This window comes from Microcaecilia unicolor, chromosome 3 (genome assembly GCF_901765095.1).
Source record: "Microcaecilia unicolor chromosome 3, aMicUni1.1, whole genome shotgun sequence".
Classification (NCBI taxonomy): domain Eukaryota; kingdom Metazoa; phylum Chordata; class Amphibia; order Gymnophiona; family Siphonopidae; genus Microcaecilia; species Microcaecilia unicolor.
The window spans coordinates 142,940,605-142,967,314 of record NC_044033.1 but is presented as its reverse complement, the minus strand read 5'-3'; the positions used below and the strand labels follow the sequence as shown (position 1 = coordinate 142,967,314).

General features: G+C 42.3%; 1 protein-coding gene across 2 annotated transcripts in view; it reads left to right on the top strand.

Moving 5' to 3' along the window:
* The window catches only part of PLD5 (phospholipase D family member 5), a 336,130-nt gene that overhangs the window by 100,203 nt on the left and 209,217 nt on the right, over positions 1 to 26,710 (top strand). The window contains exon 2 of one of the 2 annotated variants that reach the window (XM_030196423.1): positions 185 to 321. In XM_030196423.1, coding sequence (XP_030052283.1) covers positions 185 to 321 — 137 coding nt within the window. Of the gene's footprint in view, positions 1 to 184; positions 329 to 26,710 lie in introns of those variants that run through there. The other variant, XM_030196424.1, reaches the window with a different exon arrangement.

The following is a 26,710-nucleotide window of genomic DNA, read 5'->3' as shown; positions in this document are numbered from 1 at the left end:
TTCCCATAATCTTGAGGGCCACTTAAAATTCAGTGGTGGGCCTTGTGTAGCTCGTGGACCACATGTTGCCCACCCCTGCCTTTAACAGCTGAATGTGTAAACCATCCCTATCACTTAAATAAATGTTATTACTACTTGAAATGATTTCTATTCTCTTTCCTTACAACCTTCTTTTGTGTTCTAGTCTCAACAAAAATGCATCGTGATCTTTGCCCTGGTTTGCTGCTTTGCGGTTCTGGTTGCCTTGATTTTTTCAGCGGTGGATATTGTGGGAGAGGATGAGGATGGGCTCACAGAGGACAACTGTCAGAAGAAGTGTCGGTAAGAGGTAACAAACAAAAATTCTCTTTTGGGGAGGGAAATAGGACACAGAAGTGACGTGTGAGTCACGCACATGAACAAGAGTTCCATTTGCTATAAGTTTTGCTACTCTGCAGGTGTAGTTTAGTGGTTCGAGAAGTAGGTTGCGAACCAGTGAAACCAGGATTCAAATTCTCCTTCTCCCATTGACACTCTTTGAAGGAGCCTGCTAAAGCTGGGTGACAAGTCCATGTGTAAATGACAGTATTCTAGTCATACAACATTACCTCACCAATATTCCCAATTATTACAACATTACCTCACCAATATTCCCAATTATTAAAGTCCACCTTCCATACCATCCGAATAACACTTTCCTTCTTTCTTTCTTTCTTTCTTTCTTTCTTTCTTTCTTTCTTTCTTTCTTTCTTTCTTTCTTTCTTTAATCTCTGTACAATACTAAGTGTTTTTGTTATCATGAAATGACTATACCATAACAAACTATGTAAGCCACATTGAGCCTGCAAATAGGTGGGAAAATGTGGGATACAAATGCAATAAATAATAATAATAATAATTTATATGTGTATATGTGTGGAAATGTCAATAATCCGGCTACACACTATTCTGTGAGTACATATATCTTCGATAGCATGCACTTTGCAAATGGGCGTTCACATGAGCAGTCTGGGTGTGTCATGGGTAAGGCACATATTTACTTGTATAACTTATATAGAGTACAATAAGTTATGCACATATCTCCTGAATCTAGAGGTGAATATTTACACCAGTTCTATGGCTGATATAAGTGCTTGCGCCTACACACATATATACCTGGTTCTGCTAGTATTCCGTAAAGGAAAGTAGGTGCCAAATTAGTGCCTTTATAGAATTGCCTTTCACGTGACTTTGGGCAAGTCACTTCACTCTCTGCTACCTCAGGTACAATTTAGACTTACAGAGCTTATTTTCGAAGCATATGGATGTCTCAAAATGCCCAAGTGGAAGTCCCTGTGATTGAAATGTCCAAATCCCAATTTTCAAAGGCAGAAAAGGCACAGTTAGCCTTAAACCAAGGGACACAGGTTCAAATCCTTTACTTTACACTGGTCTTATATCCTGCTAATACCATAAATAGTTCTAAGAGGATCACAAGAAACAAGAATGAACCAAGTGTTCAGAAGATACATTAGTCATATCAGCAGATACAGACATAAATTCAATAAAAAATCTGGATTAAACATTAAAATGTTTCTGAAATAAATAGATAAAAGTTTTAAGTGACTTCCTGAAAAGTAAATAATTGCTTATCTTTCAAAGGTCTAACAGTAATGAATTCCAAAATGATATTGCCTTATAAGAGATAGAAGTGGCCAGCAGTCTCCTAAACCTAACATTACATGCTGATGGATAATACAATAATCGTTGTTCCCTTACTAACCTGATAAGTTTAATGGTCAAATAGAACTGCATAAACAGCCGTCCTATCTTTGACTGCTAAAAAGTTAACTAGTTAGTGCTGAATATTGGTATAACCAGTTAACGTTTTAGCGGTTAAAAAAAACTTGGATATTCAATGCCAGTCGCCAGAAATGGCCTAGCATTTAATATCTGGTTTTAATGCAGGTGGCAGACAGCAAGAGCGTTGCCCACCACTGACTGAATATCAGGAGGAAAGAGATTTTTTAAATGGGCAGGATATGATAACCTTATAAAAAGGGAGACGGTTGTTCTGTATTTTTTGATTGGGAAGGGGGTGAGGGGAGGGGTGAAACTTGGAAAATTACCACATTGTATTGTTCTATTTTTGGTGCCTGTTTCAGTATTGCGTGGTTATAATAAAGACTTAATAATAAAATAGGTTGGGGGAAAAAGTGTCCATAAACACACACACACACTCAAAAGGGGAGACTGTTGATATTACTTTTATTGGTCCCAGGGCAACCAGCAGCTGAAAAGGCTCATTTTTTTCTTTCACTCTAGTTTATAAACCTTTAGGGAAGGAAGCTGAAGAAACATCTCTTGATAAGAGCACAATGCTCTGCTAGAAGATTAGCAGATCAATATCAGAGAGTCAAGACCAGTGTCTTGAAGTGTACTGAAGTTTTGAAAGCAAGCCAGTGAAGTTCACACAAGGCAGGGTGAACATGGTCAAATACAGCCACACTAGCAGTAATACAAGCAGCATTATTCTGGCAGAGCTGAAAGTGATGAAAACATGTGGCTGGGAAGCCAAGGTACTAAATATTGCAGGAGTAATCCAGTCTCACTGCAATAAGAGAGTGGAACAAAAAACAGACATATCCCAGAGTGGAGGAGTAGCCTAGTAGTTAGTGCAGTGGACTTTGATCCTGGGGAACTGAGTTTGAGTCCCACTACAGCTCCTTGTGACTGTGGGCAAGTCACTTAACCTTCCATTGCTCCTGGTACAAAATAAGTACCGGAATATATGGACACCACTTTGAATATAGTTGCAAAAACCTCAAAAAGGTGGTATATCAAGTCCCATTTCCCTTCCCCTTTCAGAGAATATGATACTTTTTCTTCAAATGAGAGTAAAAAATAATACCTAAAATCCTGGCTTGTTCAATCATTTGCAAAACTACTTTATGGCAGTGGCGTAGGCAAGGGTGAGCCCACTCAGTAGCAGCACACCTATGATGTGGCTGGTAGGTCCCCAAACCCCACCAGCCGAAAACTCCTAACAACTATCCCTCCTGCATATCTTGTAAATAGCAGATCTTTGCCTGCAGCAACTGATACATACTGTTCGCACCGGCCCCACATCTTTCCCTCTGATGTATTCCTGCCTATGCGGAAACAGGAAGTTGCATTAGAGGGAAAGCTGTGAGGCCAACATGAGCAGTGCTTATTAGTTACTAATTGCTGCTGGTGAAAATCTGCTATTTAAAAGATATGCGGGGGAGGGGGGATGGTTGAGAGACCATATGGCATGCGGGTGAGAGAGGGAGAGACCAAATCACTTGTGGGACAGGGCGGAGTTCTTCTGCCCACCCATCTTGGGCCCAGGCCCACCCAAAATTGGGTGTCTGGCTATGCCCCTGCTTTGTGGGTTACTAGCCACCATGGAAGAACTTCAGATTCGTATGACATCTGTTTGGGAAGAATTTAACTTTATAGCATGAATCTTCATCCACTAAGCTATGATGTTGAAACATGCTGTCACCTCTGTGATGCTTTCCCAGAGGTATACAAAGTTGGATATCACCCCAATACATTGGTGCATTGTTTCTACCCTATTGGATGACATGTTAAATATCAGGCAAGTGTAACCATTGAGAAAAGAGCTGGAGATCAGGCGATGATAATGCACCCTTGGGAACACCACAGACGAGGTGGAATGCAGATGAGCTAAAAAGACACCAAGGGGTCCTTTTACAAATCCGTGGTAAAAAGTGGCCTGCGGTAGTGTGACGCGCGCTGGGCCACTCTTTATCGTGGCTGGGGAAAAGGCCAATTTTTAATGGGTCGGGAAATGGGCGTGTGCAAAAAATTAAAACTGGCATGCGCCTATTTATGGCCTGAGCCCTTACTGCCAGCCATTGACTTAGCGGTAAGGGCTCATGCAGTAACCATACAGCATGTGTCAATGTGACCGCGCTGCCAATTAATGCCGGGAACACCCCCTGCGGTAGAAAATAGAAAAATATTGTTTGGGTTGGAAGGGTAGAGGGGGGACAGTTATTTCAGTTGCTCAATATTGTTTTCTATTTGTGATTTATACAGAACAGTTGCACAGAATATTGTTCCTCATGGACTATGCAGGTCTTTTTCTGCCATCATCTACTATGTTACCATGTTACTATGTTATATACTTTAATAAAAAGATTTAAATATAAAATTGTGTTTGAGGCTTCTGCAGATGAAGACAGAGCCACTGGAATGGGGCAGGGAGGGGGACAGAGCCTGCGAGGATGGGGCGGGGACAAGGACAGAGCCTGTAGGGGCACAGAGAACATAGGCGCCCCATATAAGAGGCTTGGGGAGGCTAAGCCTCCCCAGCCCAATCGTGGACTTCCGTTTGCGATGCAGCCCGCCCCCCGCCCCACGCGTTTTGACCTTTTATTTCCGTGGCAGCGACGTCAGTGAAGAAAAAGACTACAGGCTCGCCGCCAGCTTCTCCCTTCTCTCTGCACACAGTGTCCCGCCTTCTGCGGTGATGCATTTCCTGTTTCCGCGAGGGCGGGACACTGTGTGCAGAGAGAATGGAGTAGCTGGCAGCGAGCCTGTAGTGTCTTTTTCTTCATTGACGTTGCTGCCACGGAGCGTTTGGAGGTAAGCTCCACCCCGTTTAGCCTCCCCAAACAGTTGGGCTACCGACCATCTATGACAGAGAAGGCTTGTGGGGACAGAGACAGAGCCCGCAGGGACGTGGACAACTTTGTCCCCCCGTGCCATTCTCTAGAAAGTAGATAAGGGATTTGTTGCAGCTTGCTTGCTCTTCTCCTAGCAGATCATGTTTCATCTTTGTGCTGGAAGGAGGCTGAGGCTAATTTTGAAATGGCTGTAGCTCCCAGATTCCTCACCTAATTCTGGCCCTGGCCTAAAGAGATGTTGTATATACTGTAGTGATTAAATAATCCTCTGTTGCCTCGGGTACAAACCTAGATTGAAGCCCTCTGGGAACAGGGAAATATATGATGTATCTGAATATAACTTGCCTTGAGCTGTTACTGATGCAGATGTGAGCAGAATTTAAATGTTACATAGTACTTGCACAGTCTAAATATATTTGCTTTTACTCTCAATATCAGTCCCTTTTTGTCATTATGGGTGAATTCACCTACTTAGTGTCCTGTGCAATAAAATCTGCATGCGTGTTAAGAGCATTTTAAGAATGCTAAAAATATCATGCTGTTTAGAATAGCTTATTGTACACACTAAACAATTAATGAGTGGATAGGCAGTTATATGAGCTCCTACGAACAAATACAACTTCATTGGCCCATGTTCAGGCCCAATAAAAGGATATTGACAACCAAGGCAAGTCAACCATGTACCTAACTGCTGACCTTGACTTAATTGCTGCGCTTCCTCCTTTTTCTTAAGGCTGGCACTTTGAGTTCCTTCAAAACGGTGTGGTCATTGGGCCAGCACTTGCTGAACTTGTGATGCATGAGATCAGCATTAGGATTTGAAAGTGCTAGCCCGACAGTTATATGTTTTGAACATGTTCACCGTGCTGGTCATATGGAGGAGAAGGAGAAGTGGAGGGGAGCCACAGTACAGATTCCCAACGCCATCCAGACAATTCAATTCTGTGTTTGGTTGGTAGGACCTGGAGATTCCTGTTAGCTGTGCTGCTCCACCTGGATGACTGATAGTAATGGTAAGGAGTACATGGAGATATTGAGCTATCATGCCTTTGAAGATGATTCTGGGGTGTTGTGATAAAAGGGTGGAAGAAGGGGGACTGTTGGGCAGTGGGCCTTTGGAGGTGATCCAGAGGTGGCAAAAAGAGGAAAGAGGGAGTTGTTTAGCCAGTGAACCCATTAGGAATGGGAGAAAATAGAGGGAAGCATTGGGACATGCTAGTCTTTCCGGGCCTGATATTCAAAATTATTTAAATGGCCAGAAGAGACTCCTAGCCAGTTAAATCGCCTGTCTGGGGCTAACTTTCGCCCTCCTGCAGTTTTCAACCTCTCCCCCTACCGCAGTCTCACTGTTTCTCATCCTTTGAAGTTCACTCCATCCGTCTATTCTATCCGCTGCCACTCAGAGTTGCAGTCATTTACCGCCCCCCTGATAAGTCCCTTCCTCACCGACTTTGATGCCTGGCTCTCCGTTTTTCTCGAGCCCTCATCCCCATCCCTCATTCTTGGAGGCTTTAACATACACACTGATAACCCATCCGACTCATACGCTTCTCAGTTCCTCACTCTAACCTCCTCCTTCAACCTCTAACTGAGCTCCACCACCCCTACTCACCAATCTGGCCACTGTCTTGACTTCGTTCTCTCCTCTACCTGCTCACCCTCCAATTTCTGCGCCTCAGCTCTTCCTCTCTCCGACCATCACCTGATCACCTTCACACTTCATCACCCTCCCTCTCAGTCCCACCCAACACTAACCACTACTTCCAGGAATCTCCAGGCTGTCGACCCTCCCACACTATCCTCTAGTATCTCTAATCTCCTCCCTTCCATCATGCCCTCTGAGTCTGTCGACAAGGCTGTCTCCACTTACAATGCCACTCTCTCCTCTGCTCTGGACACCCTTGCACCATCCATCTCCCGTCCCACAAGGCGCACGAATCCCCAGCCCTGGCTGACCCCTTGCATCCAATACCTTCACTCCTGCGCCCGATCGGCTGAACGCCTCTGGAGGAAATCTCACACCCATACTGATTTCTTTCATTATAAATTCATGCTATCCTCTTTCCAGGCCTCTCTATTCCTTGCCAAACAGGACTATTATACCCAATTGACTAATTCCCTCAGCTCTAACCCTCGTCGTCTCTTCGCCACCCTTAACTCCCTCCTCAAAGTGCCCTCCACTCCCCCCCCCCTCACTCTCTCCTCAATCACTGGCTGACTACTTCCGCGACAAGGTGCAGAAGATCAACCTCGAATTCACCACCAAGCCTCCTCCTCCCCTTCACCCTTTAACCCATTCCCTCATCCAACCAACCCAGGCCTCCTTCTCCTCTTTCCCTAATATCACAGAGGAGGAAACCGCCCACCTTCTCTCCTCCTCGAAATGCACCACCTGTTCTTCTGACCCCATCCCCACCAACTTACTTAACACCATCTCCCCTACTGTCACCCGCCCCCCCCCCCCCCCCCCCCCCCACCCATCTGTCATATCCTCAACCTCTCTCTCTCCACTGCAACTGTCACTGACACCTTCAAGCATGCTGTAGTCACACTACTCCTCAAAAAAACCTTCACTTGACTCTACCTGTCCCTCCAATTACCACCCCATTTCCCTCCTGCCCTTCCTCTCCAAGATACTTGAACGCGCCATTCACAGCCGTTGTCTTGATTTTCTCTCCTCTCGTGCCATCCTCGATCCGCTTCAGTCTGGCTCTCGCCCTCTTCACTCGACAGAAACAGCACTATCTAAAGTCTGTAATGATCTGTTTCTTGCCAAATCCAAAAGTCATTAACTCCATCCTCATCCTCCTCGACCTATCCGCCGCTTTGACACTGTCAACCACAACTTACTTCTTGCCACACTGTCCTCATTTGGGTTCCAGGGCTCTGTCCTCTCCTGGTTCTCCTCTTATCTCTCCCACTGTACCTTCAGAGTACATTCTCATGGATCTTCCTCCACCCACATCCCGCTCTCTGTTGGAGTTCCTCAGGGATCTGTCCTTGGACCCCTTTTCTTTTCAATCTACACCTCCTCCCTGGGCTTGCTGATCTCATCTTATGGTTTCCAATATCATCTTTATGCTGATGACACCCAGTTTTATCTCTCCACACCAGACATCACTGTGGAAACCCAGGCCAAAGTATCAGCCTGCTTATCTGACATTGCTACCTGGATGTCCAACCGCCACCTGAAACTGAACATGGCCAAGACCGAGCTTCTTGTCTTTCCACCCAAACCCACTTCTCCTCTCCCTCCACTCTCTATCTCAGTTGATAACACCCTCATCCTCCCCGTCTCATCTGCCCGCAACCTCGGAGTCATCTTCGACTCCTCCCTCTCCTTCTCTGCGCATATCCAGCAGATAGCCAAGACCTGTTGCTTCTTTCTCTATAACATCAGCAAACTTTGCCCTTTCCTCTCGAAGCACACCACCCGAACACTTGTCCACTCTCTCATTACCTCTCGCCTTGACTACTGCAACCTACTCCTCACTGGCCTCCCACTTAGCCATCTATCCCCCCTTCAATCCGTTCAGTACTCTGCTGCACGTCTTATCTTCCGTCAGGACCGATATGCCCATATCACCCGTCTCCTCAAGTCACTTCACTGGCTTCCGATCAGGTACCGCATACAGTTCAAGCTTCTCCTACTTACCTACAAATGCACTCGATCTGCAGCCCCTCATTACCTCTCTACCCTCATCTCCCCTTACGTTCCTACCCGAAACCTCCGCTCACAGGTCAAATCCCTCCTCTCAGTACCCTTCTCTACCACCGCCAACTCCAGGCTCCACCCTTTCTGCCTCGCCTCACCCTATGCTTGGAATAAACTCCCTGAGCCCATACGTCAAGCCCCCTCCCTGCCCATCTTCAAATCCTTACTCAAAGCCCACCTTTTTGATGTCACCTTTGACACATAACCGCTATACCTCCATTGAGGAAATCTAGACCACCCCAACTTGACATTTCGTCCTTTAGATTGTAAACTCCTTTGAGCAGGGACTGTCCTTCTTTGTTAAACTGTACAGCGCTGCGTAACCCTAGTAGCGCTCTAGAAATGTTAAGTAGTAGTAGTAGTAACCAAGCATTTACGTCAGCACTTAACTGGATAGTGCCGCTGAAATTGCCCAATTAGCATCTAAGCTAAAACCAGCTATTTTGGGGCGGAGTCAGCACTTAACTGGCTAAGATAAGTGTATATATAGGACCGCATAAAACACAGTCCTATCTTCATAGTCAATTAAGTGCCAAATATCGCACTTAACCAGCTATATTTTCACCAGCTCTGTATACCCAGAGATTCAATGCCATAGCCCAAACATGGCCTAGCATTGCAATTCTGGATATAGTGCTAGCAGCAGTCAGCAAAACGCTGATTGCCGCTGATTGAATATCTTCCCTTCATACTCATCATGAGTTGAGGATGAAATTGTTTGTTCTAACTGGTTCTTTCATTATGGACCAGGTAGTATGGGGAATTTCAAGGGCAGTTAAGATGCACTTTACAAAACAGAAGGATGTCCATCTTTCGACATAAATCAGAACATGGACGACCATCTCCCAGAGACGTCCAAATCGGTATAATCGAAACCTGATTTTGGACATCTCCAACTGCAGTCCGTCGCACGGATTCCAAATTTCAAGGGGGCGTGTCGGAGGTGTAGCAAAGGCGGGACTTGGACGTGCCTAACACTTGGACGTCTTTGACCCATAATCGAAAAAAGCAAGGACGTCCATAACGAATACTTGGACATTTTCACCCGGACGTTTTTTTTTTTTACGAATAAGGCACAAAAAGGTGCCCGAAATGACCAGATGACCACCAAAGGAAATTGGGGATGACCTCCCGTTACTCCCCCAGTGGTCACTAACCCCCTCCCACCCTCAAAAAGCATTTTTTAAAATATTTCGTGCCAGCCTCAGATGTCATACTCAGGTCCATGACAACGCAAGAAGGTCCCAGGAGCAGTTTTAGTGGGTACTGCAGTGCACTTCAGATAGGTGGACCCAGGCCCATACCCTCCCTCCTGTTACATTTGTGGAGGAAACAGCGAGCTCTCCAAAACCCACCATAAACCCACTGTACCCACATCTAGGTGCTGCCCTTCACCTGTAAGGGCTATAGTAGTGGTGTACAGTTGTGGATAGTGGGTTTTGGAGGAGTTTTGGGGGGCTCAGCACACAAGGTAAGGGAGCTATGTTCCTGGGAGCATTTTATAAAGTCCACTGCAGTGCCCCCTAGGGTTCCAGGTTGGTGTCCTGGCATGTCAGGGGGACCAGTGCTGGCTCCTCCACGTCCAAATGGCTTGCATTTGGACGTTTTTGACTTGGAAGTCTTTGGTTTTGAAAATTGCTGAAAGTCAAAGAAGTCCAAATCCAAGGACATCCAAATCTATGGAGTCCAAATTTAAGGACGTCCTTGGATTTGGATGTCTTTGACGGTATTTTTGGAATGAAAGATGGACATCCATCTTGCTTTGAAAATACGGTTTTCCCCGCCCCTGGATTTGGACGTTTTACAAAGATGTCCAAATCCAAACATAGACATTTCTTTCGAAAATGCCCCTCTTAGTCTCTTATCTTCAGATTCTATATAGTGTGCTTAGAGATTTGTGCTGATTCTATAACAATGCGCGCAACTTAATTGGCTTAATAAGCTAATGAGCCCTGATAACAGCACTTAACAAGCAGTAATGAGCACTATTTGGCACTACTTAAAAAGTAGGCATACAACTCGCTAAGCATATTCTGTAACGAAGTGTGTCAAACTTCTAACACATGCAGGCCAAAAGGGGCATGGTTATGGGCAGGGAAATGGGAGTTTTGTGGGTGTTCCGAAATTTACACACATAGTTATAGAATATGGCCCAGTGCGTGTAAATCTACGCACTGGGATTTACACCACATTTTTGTTGGTGTAAATACATGTGAGTAGATTTAGGCTCTGAGATATCAACTAAGCATATTCTATAATTGGCACCTAAATTTAGGCACCGATTATAGAATACACTTCGGGGCCCTTTTACTAAGGCACGTAGGCGCCTATGCTTGTCCAACATGCATCAGATTGGAACAAATGCCCGGCTACCGCATGCCCCAGGCAGTAATTCCACTTTTGACATGCATCCAAAACATGTGGTAATATTTTCTATTTTCTACCGCATGGCGCATACCCAGCGGTAATCGGCAGTTTACATGCACTGACACTTACTTCCCGGTTAGCGCGTGAGACCTTTCCGCTAAGTCAATGGGTGGAGGTAAGGTCTCAAACCAAAAATGGGCATGCACTGGTTTTAATTTTGCCACATGTCCATTTTCGGTCTCAAGAAAAGGGCCTTTTTCCCAGGCATGCTGAAAAATGGACCTGCGTGTGCCCAAAGCAGGCGCCTACACCAGCGCAGGCCACTGTTTGGCACTCCTTAGTAAAAGGACTCCTTAGTCAGCATTGATTTCAATGCCGATTTTTTTTTTAGGTGCCATATCTAGAATCTCCTCCTTGGTGTAGAGACCATGTTGTGGCAGGTAAGTTTGAGTGTGTTGTCAGTAAAATGTATTTTAGTGGGGCTCTTGCAATAAAATTTACATAAAGCTAATTTTAGTGTGGGTATGCAAAAACCTTAACAAATAAAAAAAACCCACAGTGGAAAATTCAAAGGATTTATTGTGCTTACGGTAAAAGAAAAGAAATCTGCAGTACCGTGTCTATGTTATCATGTGCAGTTATACGAAAACTGCCCATATCAGATTGGCTAGCATGAACATGTTAAACGTGGCACAGCAGATATTGTGTACAAGAGATGCTACCTTAATGCAACTAGACTCAGTCCTGTTTTTTCATGGCTTCTTTCTCTAGCTTCTGAAAGCAAGGACAGGTAGCAGGGCAGCTGCTCCTTGCTGATAAGAGAATTGGCAAATAATTGGGTGCTACCACAACAAGCTGATTAAAATTTCAGAAGGAGAAAACTGGAGAGTATAACATCTGTGTAACTTGTCTTCTCTCCTGTACTCATTTGGTGTGAGTGCTTCAAATAGCTTAGGCTTTCATCTTCATCTTTTTGGTGGTGGGGGGGGGGGGGGGAGATAATGCATGAGGAATAGATGTTTAAACCTTTCATTTTTCTCTCAGATGAGTGAGAGAACATGGTAAGAGTGCAAGTGGTACAAAATCCAAGAAAAGTAGAGGATGACACAAATTCTCACCAGCCGTAGGGAAGGTACAAAAGCTCTTCTTTATTAAAAAGCACCAGCTTTAGGAACCCGACACGGGCCCTGTTTCAGTGGACCTCCACCTGCATCAGGGGTCACGAAATAAGGCTACGTAAAACATAGAAAAGCATAAATATATAAATATATAAACATCTGTATATGTATAATGTAAAAATGTAAAACAAATACATGTGGAAGACTTAATACAACCTAAAGAACTCCAATTGTAAAGTGATCAACTAAACAGACTAATCTGTATTCATATTAAAATACAAATAAGGGCAATCATACTTCACATGAAGAGACAAGCAGAAACAATCAAACATGTTTAAAAATATATAATGTACATATACTAAAATATCTTTTTAAACAGTATACCTCAACGTTCTATTTGCACTGACGTCACTGAAGCCAGGTTCGTAAGTTCGAAGCTCTGAAGCCACACAAAATCACAGTCTGTGGGCCCCACCCTCGCGTCAAATGTTATGACGTTGAGGGCAGAGCACATTCTCAGCTCCAACGTTGTACTGCACTGTAGCTCTCGCACGGAGGCTGCAGAGGGGCCGGCGACACACAGAGACACAAAGGGACGGAGGGGAGCCTTGCTAGCGCCCGTTTCATTGCGATTTGAAACAGGCCTTCGTTACTAGTATATATATATAATATTCCAAAAAAGGTCAAAACAATTACAATTAGTTGTGATAAATACACATTCACATTCCAAAACAACCGTTGTTCATTTACTATTAAATCTTTATTCAAATATTGCACATAAACATTTCACCTCATTATCCATTTTTTAATCTTAAAATCCACATAACTGTTGGAATAATGTATTGTATTTTACATGCATTGCCTGTCAACAATTTTTTCTCTGTGATTACTCTGTGACCTCTGATGTGAATTGTTTAGAGAGGTCACACCTATGCAACTTCCTGTGGGGGTTAGGCACAGCACATGGAGCTCATGATCTCTCCTAAGCTGAGGATCTATGGTGTGAGCATCCATTACCATCTAAGCACATGGAAAGAGCTGATAATCCAAATGTATAGTATTATGTATATATAAGCCTGTCTGAATATAATCTAACTACAAACTGTGAGTAAACAGATGTTTTGTTACTTCAACTTTAAAGTGACTCAGCAGTGAATTATTCTGGGGTGTATGTGAGAGAGATGAAGGAAAGAAATTAACATTTCTAAAGCTGAAGCTGTGTGTATAAAATCTGCTAATTATTTACTACAAATAATCCAACAAAAGGGTTATGGGCCCAGCCCAGGAATTGAAAAAGGGAGAAATATTACCAGGCAGTGAAAAAGCCAAATTTTTCTCTTAAGTTTTAAAAGAAAGATTCAGTCTGTCTGTCTCTCCCCCCACACACTAAACAGCAGACAGAAGGCTAAGAAATGGCTGAGGGAGGAAATTCACCATTTTTCTACTCTCTCAAGGTGCCTAAATTAACTGAATTTAATTATCAGCTATGGGAACTAAGATTCAGATGTCTCCTTCAAGCAAAGAAATTAAGTATATGTTTAGACCAAAACAGAACAGCTGAAAATATGGCTGAATGGGACAATGCAAACTATTATGTGAAGTGCATGTTTTTGGAAGCTCTCTCAGAGAAACAAGCCATATTAGTGGAGGCAAAAGATACAGCAAACGACATTTTAGATAAACTGAGAACTATGTATGCAACTACATATGCAAAACAGCAACCAATTTGGTTAGCAGAGTTAAATGAGACCAAATTAAGGGATAAAAGTAAATGTAATGATCACATTATGCATCTTATGTCTTCATTTCAAAAGTTAGAACTTTCTGGAATTCCCATGTGTGATGCATTGAAAAGAGCATTTCTTTTTACCTCACTATCAAAGAAGTTTGATGTTTTTAGGTCTGTAAATGAAGCCATTGAAGGGCAATCTTTTGAACAGGCAGCATCAAAACTGAGGCAGGAATGCATAATTAATGATTCTGAGGAGATGTGTTCTCAAAGCAAGTCAGAGAGAAATGAACAGGGTTGCCAGGTGGAAAATTTTTTTCCAGCCCAAAGGAGCCCAAAATCCAGCCCAAAACCCGCCCAAACTCAAACCCCGCCCCTGACACCCCCGCCCCCGTGTCATCACCCCCGCCCCCGCCGTCATCAACCCCACCCCCGCCGTCATCGGCCCTGCCTCCCCCGTCATCGGCCCCGCCTCCCCCGTCACTAACCCCGCCTCCCCCGTCACTAACCCCGCCTCCCACGTCACTAACCCCGCCTCCCACGTCACTAACCCCGCCCAGAAACGTCATTAACCCCGCCCACCGCGGCCGAAAAAGCCTGCGAAAAAACCGCCCCGAAGCCAAAAAGGAGCCCAAAAAACCGCAACCCGCCGCGGGCAAAAATTTCCCGCGGCGGGTCGCGGAAAACCGCCCACCTGGCAACACTGGAAATGAAACAAATTTCTTGGCAAAGAACAGAGGAAGGCGGAGCTATGGGAAAACTCCACCCAAGGGCAAGCTGATTTGCTATTCATGTGGAAAGGAGGGACATGTATCTAAATGGTGTAAGGAAACACAAAACACCCCCTCTAGCTCACCTAAGCCAATGGAACAAAAGAATTTTCCAAGCAGAAGATGTATGAAAGACAATGATAAACATAAGGGCTTTCTAATGGCAGAAAAATCTTTGACTATGGTAAATAATAATTCAAATGAAAGTACTTGGATTTTGGATTCGGGGAGCACATGCCATTTAACCAATTGTAAGGATTTCTTTCAGGAAATGAGTCCAGAAGAAGGTATTCTTCAAACTGCAAACGCAGGGACTACTCAGATCCAAGCAAAAGGCATTGGATTCTTAAAATGCAAAGTGTCTAATGAAGTTAAAGAAATTCCTGTAAGTGATGTCTTGTATATTCCCCAAGCAGTTTGCAATATGCTTAGTGTATCTACATTAGATAAGAAGGGATTTGCGATTCATTTTGAAAACAGTAAGTGCACAATCTCTAAAAATGATGAAGTGTATGCTGAAGCTTTTATGCATAATGATGTTTATAAACTGAGCATTTCAGGTGAAGCCTCACATCTGGCACAAGTAAGGAAGAATGATGGTAAATGTAGTCTGGAAATCTGGCACCGCCGCCTGGGACATCGTGATTTTAAGGTGATCCAGGATCTTTACAGTAAGCAACTAGCCACAGGCATTCAGATAAGTGCAGATGCTGGTAAAATGGAGAAATGCATAGACTGTGTTACTCAAAAAGGTGTGAGACCCTCATTTCCTGCATACACAGGAAATAGGAGTAATAAAGTACTGGACTTAATACACAGTGACTTATGTGGACCGTTTAATATCCCATCATTGGGAAATAACAGATTTGTGCTAATATTCTTGGATGATTTCTCTAGATATTGTGTGGCCTATTTGCTGAAAGAAAAAAGTCAAGTCACAGACATGCTGAAGAAATACGTAGCCATGGTGAGCAATAAATTTGAAAGAAAACCAAAGGTTCTTCAGACCGACAATGGTGGTGAGTTCACTTCACAAAGCATGCGCACATTTCTAGAACAAGAAGGCATTCAGCATATCACAACAGTAGCTTATACACCAGAGCAAAATTCTGTTGCAGAGAGAAATTTAGGTCACTTGTGGAAATGACCAGATGTATGCTGTCAGATAGCAATCTCCCTAAAAGACTATGGGGGGAAGCCATTCTCACAGCAGTGTACCTACAAAACAGAATGCCAACTAAAGGCGCTGAGCGCACACCACATGAGACATGGCATGGTAGGAAGCCAAACCTGTCACACATAAGAACATTTGGAAGTACAGCATATGCTCATGTACCAAAGCAAAGAAAGCATAAGCTGGATTCCACAACAGAAAGGGGCATTTTAGTTGGCTATGCTCCAGGACACAAAGGATATAGAATTTTGAATCTGAAAACTGGCATTGTTGGCATAAGACATGTTACATATTTTGATGAAAACAAAAGGGTTGATAAAGGCTGGATTATCCCAGATGAGCCTTATCATCCAGAATATGAAACTAGAACCATAATAGACATGCCAGTGTATATAAATGCCATACCAAGGCAGATGTCTGAAAGCAACTCATCTGTATCTAACGAGGAACAGGCAGAGGAAGCAGACACAGAAAGGATCATTGCAGGAGACAGTACAGTTGGAGAAGGGGAATCAATTGGAGAAGGACTCTCAGATTTAGAGGATGCGGAAAGGTCAGACCAACCTGTTGTCAGACGCTCATCCAGGGAAAACAAAGGTGTTCCACCCCCAAGACTGTCTTACCTAACAAAGTCAGCAGAAGCTCAAGAGCCCTTAACATGGGATGAGATTGAGAAAATGCCAGCAGAAGAAGCTGCTGAATGGCGTAAAGCTGCACAAGAAGAAATTGATGCATTGGATAAAAATAAAACTTGGATTCTTACAAAATTACCTCCTGGCAAGAAAGCTATAGGATGCAAATGGGTATTCAAGTTAAAAAGGAATGCACAAGGAAAAGTGGAAAGGTATAAAGCCAGATTAGTCGCAAAGGGATATCTTCAAAAATATGGAGAAGATTTTGATGAAGTGTTTGCACCTGTAGTGAAACACACAACAATTAGAACACTTCTGAGCATTGCAGTCTCAAAAGGCATGCAAGTCAACCACATTGATGTGAAAACAGCATTTCTTCATGGAGATATAACTGAAGACTTGTACATGGAACAGCCAACAGGTTTCATAAATACAAAACAAAGACAGCTAGTGTGTAAATTAAACAAAGGTCTTTATGGATTAAAGCAAAGTGCAAAATGTTGGAATGACAAATTGCATGAAATATTGACAAATTTAGGATTTAAGCAAGGTGAAGCAGATAAATGCTTGTACACTAGGTGCAGAAATGGACAATATGCATACATTTTAGCTTTTGTTGATGATCTGCTCATTGCAAGCGAAAGTGAGCAAGAGTACAAGGACATTGTAAAATATTTAAACCTGAATGTTGAGATAAAAGAACTTGGTAATGTGTCATATTATCTTGGTATAGAAATTGAGAAACAAAATGATGGTTCTTATCTTCTAAGCCAGAAGCAGAAAATAAATGAGCTTATTGAAAGTTTAGGTATGCAAGATGCCCAAGTTGTAAGCACTCCCATGATCACTGATTTTCTGAAGGATGAAACAGTAAGAGAACCTTTACCAGATAACATCCAATATAGATCAGCCATAGGTAAGCTTTTATATCTGACTACCACATACAGGGCTGATATAGCAAATGCAGTAGGAATTTTGAGCAGAAGGGTCAGCTCACCTACCAAATCAGATTGGACTGCAGTTAAAAGGATGGTAAGGTATTTAAAAGGTACCATTGATTGTAAATTAAAGATTTCAGCCAATAGTAATCCAAAACTAATATGTTACTGTGATTCAGATTGGGCAGGGGATCATTCTGATTATAAATCCACAAGTGGATATGTGTTTATGTATGGAAATGTACAAATTTCTTGGGCCAGTCATAAACAAAGTATTGTGAGTCTGTCTTCTACAGAAGCTGAATATGTGGCCGTATCAGAAGCATGCAGAGAACTGATGTGGATTGAAAAACTTTTGCTGGATTTTGGAATAGCTGAACAGAGACCAATCCAGATAATGGAAGATAATCAGAGCTGCATCAGACTGTCACAGAATGACAAGGTTCAGTCACGCACCAAGCACATCGCAACGAAATATCACAACGTGCGAGAGCTGGCGAAAGAAGGGGTCATCAGTCTACACTATTGTCACACCAGTGAGATGACAGCTGACATCATGACCAAACCATTACCCAGAGAACGTTTTGAGAATCTGCGAATAAAGCTTGGACTTTGTATGAATTAATAATTGCATGACAGTTATGCATGAGAAGGGGTTTGTTGGAATAATGTATTGTATTTTACATGCATTGCCTGTCAACAATTTTTTCTCTGTGATTACTCTGTGACCTCTGATGTGAATTGTTTAGAGAGGTCACACCTATGCAACTTCCTGTGGGGGTTAGGCACAGCACATGGAGCTCATGATCTCTCCTAAACTGAGGATCTATGGTGTGAGCATCCATTACCATCTAAGCACATGGAAAGAGCTGATAATCCAAATGTATAGTATTATGTATATATAAGCCTGTCTGAATATAATCTAACTACAAACTGTGAGTAAACAGATGTTTTGTTACTTCAACTTTAAAGTGACTCAGCAGTGAATTATTCTGGGGTGTATGTGAGAGAGATGAAGGAAAGAAATTAACATTTCTAAAGCTGAAGCTGTGTGTATAAAATCTGCTAATTATTTACTACAAATAATCCAACAATAACAACCAAACACTCTTCATCATACTTCATTCACACACTTACTCTAACCAACACGCAAATCATGCTCTTATATTATTATTGCACAACAAGTAATATTGTCCACAAAAAACATCAAGGATAACAATAGCCATATACCCAAACAGTAACCATACTATAGAATGGTCTGCTCATTAACTGCATATATTTTGTAATTAAAGTTCTTTCAGTTAATAATTGATGTTCATCAAAGTACATTTTAACCGGCAGTCCTCTCAATATAGTATAAATTCTGTCTTCAAACAGTCACAATAAATCCACTTTACTTAGCTCAATCCCTGATGTATTCCTTTAAACTCCTTAAATATCCTACAAAGAGACAGGCTTCAATTTATCCGTTGTACTCCATGAATCATACCTCTGTTGCATATATAATACTAGCCGTTGAGCCCGTGAAAACGGGCTACTTTTGGAATGGGGGGGTTTCCGTGGCCCCCCTACCCCCCGAGGTCAGCGCCGCCTCCCCCGGAGTCGCCGCCGCTGCCCCTCCACCCGGCCCGAGCAGCACTGTAAACTTACATCAGCACGCAGCAGCAGGCACATCAGCAAAGCTGCCGTCAGGGCGGGCTTCCTTCTCTGCCTGTGTCCCGTCCTCATGTGACGTAACATCGGCGAGGGCGGGACAAAGGCAGAGAAGGAAGCCCGACGGCAGCTTTGCTGATATGCCTGCTGCTGCGTGGTGATGTAAGTTCACAGTGCTCGGGCCAGATGCAGGGGTGGCGGTGACTCCGGGGCAGGGGAGCGGTTCCGACGTCTGCAGCATGCCAGTAGAGACTTCCCTCTCTGTCCCGCCCCCATCATCACGTATTGACGCGGGGCAGGGCAGAGAGGGAAGTCTCTACTGCGCATTTGCGAGTAAGTATGGTCACTCGCCGTTTATATGTTTGATTCCATCAACGGACAGTACCATCAAAATATCCCAGTCTCTTCAGCTGAAAGCGCCACAGATTTAAACTACAAAGTGATGCCACTTTTCATCCATAAGACCCTACACGCACGTATTTCGCTCTTCCAAGCGTCCTCAGGGGTCAAATCCTAAATGGATAACAATGTACTATTAAATATTTAATACAATCTCACCAACTTATAACCGATTAAAATCATACTCACCGGCTATCGCGGGCGGTTGGGATCCCAAACAAACCAGTCGCTGAATGGGTCGTCACATAGGACGCCCACACATGCGCACCGGATCGGTCTGGACACAGTATTTAACCACCACCATTTAAAGGGTTAACCATTCAATTTCCTTATTAAGACCATTCGGAGTGACTGTACCCCACCTAAAAATTAACTGTTGCTCTTTACGAAGCAACATACGTGGGATATTCCCTCCTCTGTCAGATGTTACCTGATTCAATACGACAAAGCGTAAATCTTGTAATGTATGGCCCTTAAGTTGCCAATGAGACACTATAGGTGCCTCCCTACGGCCAGTAAGTAAACTACTGAGATGTTGGGCAATATGTGTTTTAATGTTCTGAGTTGTTTGCCCAATGTACCATAAGTTACAAGGACATTGAATCCCATAAATACAATTATTAGTATTGCAATCAGAAGGTTCCCATAATTTATATTGTTTACCATTCGTATGAGGGATGTCAATTGACTGAACTTGCATTGCAAATTTACAGTACACACAATGACCACATACTTTATATAAAACAGATGAGCCGCCATAGAGCCTATCATAATCATAGCGTTGACTCAAAAACACATATCTCTAAATGCTCTCCAAATGTGGAAAAACTGATGCACAAAGCAAAAGCAGAACTGGTCTGCACTTCAGTCTAAACAAAAAAGAGCAGAGAGCTATGTTGCGACAACTATTGAAAATGAAAAAGTGCCAGCAAAAGCCACAGGACATACTAATATGATTCATAAAAGTTTTGAAAAAGATAAGTGGCTATAATAACAAAACCAGACTTGAAGCGCCTTAAAGCTGCTAAGACTCTATAACCGGATTGCCGTTTATGCTCGCTCCAAAACTGTGCAGGACGTGATAACCAGTCATTCTCCTGCCAAAACTGGTTGTCTTTAAAAGACATAAAACACTATCAATAAGATAAAAGAACTTAACTAATCAAAGTATAGAATAATATTATTATGATTCGACCATAGGAAAAGTATAATAAACTAGAAAAAGCGTGGTTCTTACCAAAGCAATGTGCTTCTAAAATCCAGGATACAAACACACAGCTTGCAATAGAGAAACGGGATGCCAGACACGGTCACCATATTTAAATACATTATGCATAAGATAGTCATGCATATGTAAAACAATGAAGTCACAGACTCATGTAAAATTGTGATATACAATTAAAAAGACACTATACTTTGGAACTAAAATGAATATAAAATAACTGGTTAACTGAGAACGGTTAATATAGCCGGTTAAAAATAACATCCGGTTTTGTCAAAAAATATATTAAAAAATTAAAAAATTAAATATATATATATATAATGCATGTTAAACCAAAAAGAAACCATATTGATGTAAAATCATGTAATGTAATAAAATATGGCCTACTATGATAATAAAATAACACTACATCTCCTTAACAATGAATGATCAAAGAAATATAACAGTATCTATCTATATTCAAGCCTTGCGATGATAAAGATTGCATAAGAAAAATGCATGTCTGCTGTTCTTTAAGGAGCTGTCTATCCCTCTTTTCTCCCCGCCATGATGTCTTCAGTATTCTAAACTCAAAAACATTCAAATCAGCTATGGTGTGATTCTGAGTGTGCCAATGCTCCACCAGGGAAGCTACTACTAATCATTTCTATAGCACTACTAGACATATGCAACACTGTACATATTACATGCAGGTACGTTCTCTGTCCCTAGAGGGCTCACAATCTATTTTTGTACCTGGTGCAATGGAGGGTTAAGTAACTTGCCCAAGGTCACAAGGAGCTGCAGTGGGAGTTGAGCCCAGGTTGCCAGGATCAGAGCCCACTGCACTAACCATTAGGCTACTCCTCCACTCTGACATAATATGACCAATCCAGCTTCTATATTCTATTACATAGTAGCATAGTAAATGATGTCAGATAAAGACCTGTACGGTCCATCCAGTCTGCCCAACAAGAAAATCTCATTATACATGGTATGCTATACTTTATATGTATACCCAAGTTTGATTTGTCCTTGCCATTTTCAAGGCACAGACCATAGAAGTCTGCCCAGCACTGTTCTTGTACTAAAATTTCTAAAGTTAACGTCGAAGCCCCTTAAAATTTACACTCCAGCCCATCCATATCTATTCGGTCATGATCAGTACACAGACCGTAGAAGTCTGCCCAGCACTGGTTTTGCTTCCTAATTACCGGTGTTGTATTTTGATGCGGTGTTTTGTTTTTCCCATATATATCCACTGACAGGGACATAGAACTATGTAAACTACAAATGTTGTGTCACAGTTAGAGGAATGCTCTAACCTATAGGTTTTACCTGTTTTTGGATGGGTAAAACTGTTGATGATCAAAGCATGAGAGCAGACATGATGCCACAGGACCTATGGCCTAAGTGAATGCCTTTAAACGGATCTTTGAGAGGGTCAGGAAGAGCTAATGGAACCAGTTTCTCTTTGAGGTTTCCATTCCTAGAAGCTACTACCATTTTGTACTGCTATGGATTTACAGCCTGCTTCATTAACGCAGACTACTCAGTAATTACTGTGGATTCTTTTGAATTCATATTAGGTAAATGAGACCTTTATTAGAGGTGCTAAAATCTACAATGATTAAGATATATACAATGATTAAGATATATACACACAATGATTAGCTATATAGTTAAAAAGAAACAATAAACATCTATAAACAGTCATTACATCATTGGTCTCTACATCTAAGCAATGCTAAGAGTTCCTAGACCAGGAAAAGAAGCAATAATACACTATAAACAATCATCACTGGTCCTTTCATCATCCAGGCTCTTATCATCAGCTGGGGGGGCCCTGTTCACATCAAAAGCCTGGAGCTTCTTTGACCAGGAAACATGGTTCTCTGTGCAGTTCATACGTTACTCACAGATGAGCTCCCAATTTCACTGAAAGAAACTCCCCTTTTTATAATAGTTTAGAACTAAGGTTCAGAGCTAAGGAAAATTACAGGATGCTTCTCTGTTTAAGTAAACAAGCCATACTGTGGGAATGTGGTCACATGTTTCCTAGTCCAGGTGGCCCCATTTTTCCACATAGCAAATTAATTAGAGCTGTGTCTTATCTTCTACATTCCAACTTATTTTCACACAATCAAAGTTAAACAATCATTTTAAAACAGAATTACTTCTAATCACAAATACAGACCCCGAGTGCACTGGTTGGTCAAGGCAGAGCTGAAAAACAATCTTTAAAATTCACTTCCACTACACATTTCTTTATTCTTGAAACATTTATGTCCTTCTGAAATATACCAATATTTCCTTATTGATCTCTGTATATGATTACTAGTTTGAGAGTAGCACAAAGTACAGACTATATCTGGTGTATTTTTCTTGTGTTTTTTGGATATTAATTCTTCTCTCCGAAAACTACTGGCTTTAATAAGGCCTTTATTAATACATTCTGTGTAAACCTCTCACACAAACAGTTGATTGTGCTTTAAAATCATCAAAATCTGAGCATATCCTTTTCAAACAGAGGAATTGAGAGAATGGAAGATTACATTGTAAAGATATATTGTGAAAACAGGTGTAATGAAAAAATGTATTTTTATCTGTAGGTTTTCGATAAAAGTTTGTTTTGAACTTGTATGTATTCTTGCGTATTAGCAAATCCAAAAAATCTGATCTCACTTGTATCACATTGCAGTTTGAATTGAAGATGAGGATCCCTTGTATTGAGCCGTTGATTTGAATGACTCTAACTCTGTACCTCCTCCTCGCCATAACAAAAAGATATCATCAATAAATCTCTTGTAGAAGATAATATTATCTTTATATAGATGGTCTTTCAGATGGCTTTCCTCAAAGTGTGCTATAGATTTGCCACACCAGGGGCAATGGCTGCCCCCTAGTGGTTCCACAAATCTGTAAGTAAAAGTAATCTAAAAAAAATAATAATAATAATTCTTGGTAAGTGCAATTGTGGCTAACAACATAATAAACCAATTTGGAAATCTTAAGTCCACCATCCATTGCTGTAAGGCAGTCTCAATGATATGGAGTGCTCCCAACTGAGGGATGTTTCTGTAAAGGGCATTGATGTCAACGGTAACCAATAAAATATCAGTAAGATCTCCTTCAAAATCATCCAGTAAAGCAATCATATGGCTGGAATCTCTACTACTACTACTACTACTACTACTACTACTATTAATCATTTCTCAGATAAGTCTCTATTTTAGGAATCAAAGGATGCAAAAAATATTCCACAAAGACAGACAGTGGCTCTAATATCAATCTCTTTCTAGAGACGATAGGTATGTCCAAAGGGTGGATCAATGATTTGTGTAACTAGGGCAGGATATAGATCATTGGGATCACTGGATGTTTAACCCACAAGAAATCTTGCTCTTTCTGAGTTAGGAAACCTCTCGAGGAAGCCAATGCCACAACTTCTTCAATATCTTTCTTTAAATCCTCTGTTGGGTCTGTATCGAGAGGGGCATAGTATAGTCTGTTGTCTAGTTGTCTCTTAATCTCAGCGACATAATCTTCTTTGTTTAAAATAACAATCTCTCCGCCTTTGTCTGCTGGTTTTATTTCTATTGCATCGTTGTTAGCAAATGATTGAACTGCTGTACTCTCCATTAGTCAAGTTATAGAGTCTTTGTTTATTATTCTTTTCTAATTTGGAAATTTCCCATTGTACACAATCCTGAAAGGTATGTATCAAGGGGTCCATCAGACCAGGTGACATCCACTTAGATGGATTCTTTACCACTGAAATATCTGTATTAGGCATCTTGTTATTGAAAAAGGCTCGAATAATCTGCAATTTGCATGTGAATTTAAAAAGGTCAACTCTCATCTGAAATGCATTGTACTGAGTCGTAGGTACAAAAGTAAGGCCTTTTTGTAGTACCTGAGTATTCTTAGATAAATTAAAAATAGGTATATCTACCTCCAACTGTTCCTTCTACTACTACTACTACTTATCATTTATATAGCGCTACAAGGCATACACAGCGCTGTACACCTTACACAAAAGGACAGTCCCTGCTCAGATAGCTTACAATCTAGATAAGACAGGCAAACAGACAGAACAAAAGGGTAAGGGAATAAAGAGGTCTGGTAATCTTGATGTTGGAAGGGTAGATACTGCCTTGAGGTGCTCTTGAAAAACCTCTTCCTCTCCCTCTCCCTCTTCCTCTCCCTCTGTTCCAGATGTAAAAAATGGTGCATAGGTTATCTCCGGGATGGCAACCGCGCTCTCATTTGATGTGTTTCTATTGTACGTTTGTCCCAGATCTGCTCTAAAAAAGAATCGGATGGGTCTGGGCGGGGTGGGGGGAGGGGAGTGGAGGCGTAACTAGACTAGTTAGGGGTGAAGTATGATTCTCCCGAGTTGCTCCGTACTCGTTTTCTACCTCTATCTGGGGAAATGACATTTACCAGGATCTGATAAGGCAGCCACTTAATTTTGAACTTTATCCTTCCTAGTTCTTTTATGATCTACTAGTAAAAAAAACCCCGTTTCTGATGCAAATGAAACGGGGGCTAGCAAGGTTTTCTTCAGAGTGTGCATGTGGGAGTGTGTGTGTCCCTGCCCTCTGCCCTCTCTCCCTCCCCTTCCCCCTCCCCCTCCCCCCTCCGAGTCCAGTCCTTCAGTGTTGTTTCCTGCTGTTCTGTGTTTTTGTTACAGAGAGAGTGAGGGCATCTCTCTCCCCTCCCCCTCTGTCCTTCACTGTGTGGGCAGTTTTCCTTCACTCATGGGGAAACCGGATATCTCTGGCGCTTCACACTTCCGGCTGGAGGCTTCAGTGGTGCCTTTTATATATATAGATATTCTTATTAGCATTTATAGTTTGTGTCCTAGCTTCACTATATAGATAAATTTATCTTCTTTGGTAATCAGACTCACCTTTTTTGAATTTATTATCTTTGATGATGTCTCTAATATCATGTCTGAATGAATCAATACATCTTGCATTTAACACTGTGACAATACAGAATCAAGGATCAGTATTTTTATGTATTAGAGTTTCAGGCAATATAATTTAACTCAAATAATTTTTGTTGGGTATAACTAATGTTGCCAGGTTTTGTTTAGGTTTTTTTCTGATACAGCTTGGGAATATAAAGAAGCCGATATTGAGACCGTAGGACATAGATCGGCTAACTCCCATGGTCGCCGACAAGCCTGGAAACTCAGTGCGGGGGTCACCAGAATTTAATTTCTGTGGTTTTTTGGGCACCACAAACATCGGCTATTTACACAGGTCTATCTGGCCACTAAACGTAACCCGTCAGCCAATGAAAATTGGTGGTAACCAGCTATGTCACACGACACAGCTGCTGACCGGCTTAGTCACTGACCCGAATATTCAGCGGGAGATAGCCGGTTATCTCCCACTGAATATCGACAGATAGATGGCTTGAGGGTATTTAACTGGCCAGGTGCCGTTTTTGGCCGGTTATTTTTGAATATTGGCCAGAAATTGTATTCTTTTGGGTGGCAACTGCCTGACAAGTGTTAAAGTGAGGGGACCTTCTCGCCCACCTTACTGATAAAAGTTTTCGGGGGCCCTCTCTTTTGGGTGCCTGGTGGGGGGGGGGGGGTACCCACCTCATCTCTTGCCTCAAGCAGCAGATTACATGAGTCTCCCCTGAGGGTAAGTGCTGTCAGTGGAGAGGGCCAAGAGGAAAAAAGTAAGCGTTGCCTCTGGGGAAGGAGGGCTAGAAAAAAAGTGTCCCCGGGGGTGGGGAGTGCTGCCTGTGGATGGCCCCAGGAAAAAAAAAGTGTTGCCTGTGTAGGGTGGGGGGGGGGAGGTATTTTTTTCTATCCAGTGGTATGGTATGAGGAAGATGAAACAAAAAGGAGGTAAAAACCCTCACGAAACCGTGAGATATGGAGAAAAAAAGTGAGGAGAATGAATGAGGATACCAAAAATATGTTTATTCACATAAAAAATGACAAAATTCTCATAAAAAATGACCCGACACAGCCGTGTTTCGGCCCAAAGGCCTGCCTCAGGGGTCTTTAGCAATCTTGAACAGTGTGTTGTGAAACGTGCACAGTGAAAATATGGTGTAGCGGAACTCTCTTGGATCTCCTTTTTCGGAGAGGAGTATATCAGGCTTGTTCCTGGCTATCCAAAAAAATTTTTTCTGAAGAGAGGAGATCCAAGAGAGTTCCGCTACACCATATTTTCACTGTGCACGTTTCACAACACACTATTCCAGATTGCTAAAGACCCCTGAGGCAGGCCTTTGGGCCGAAACACGGCCGTGTCGGGTCATTTTTTATGAGAATTTTGTCATTTTTTATGTGAATAAACATATTTTTGGTATCCTCATTCATTCTCCTCACTTTTTTTCTCCAT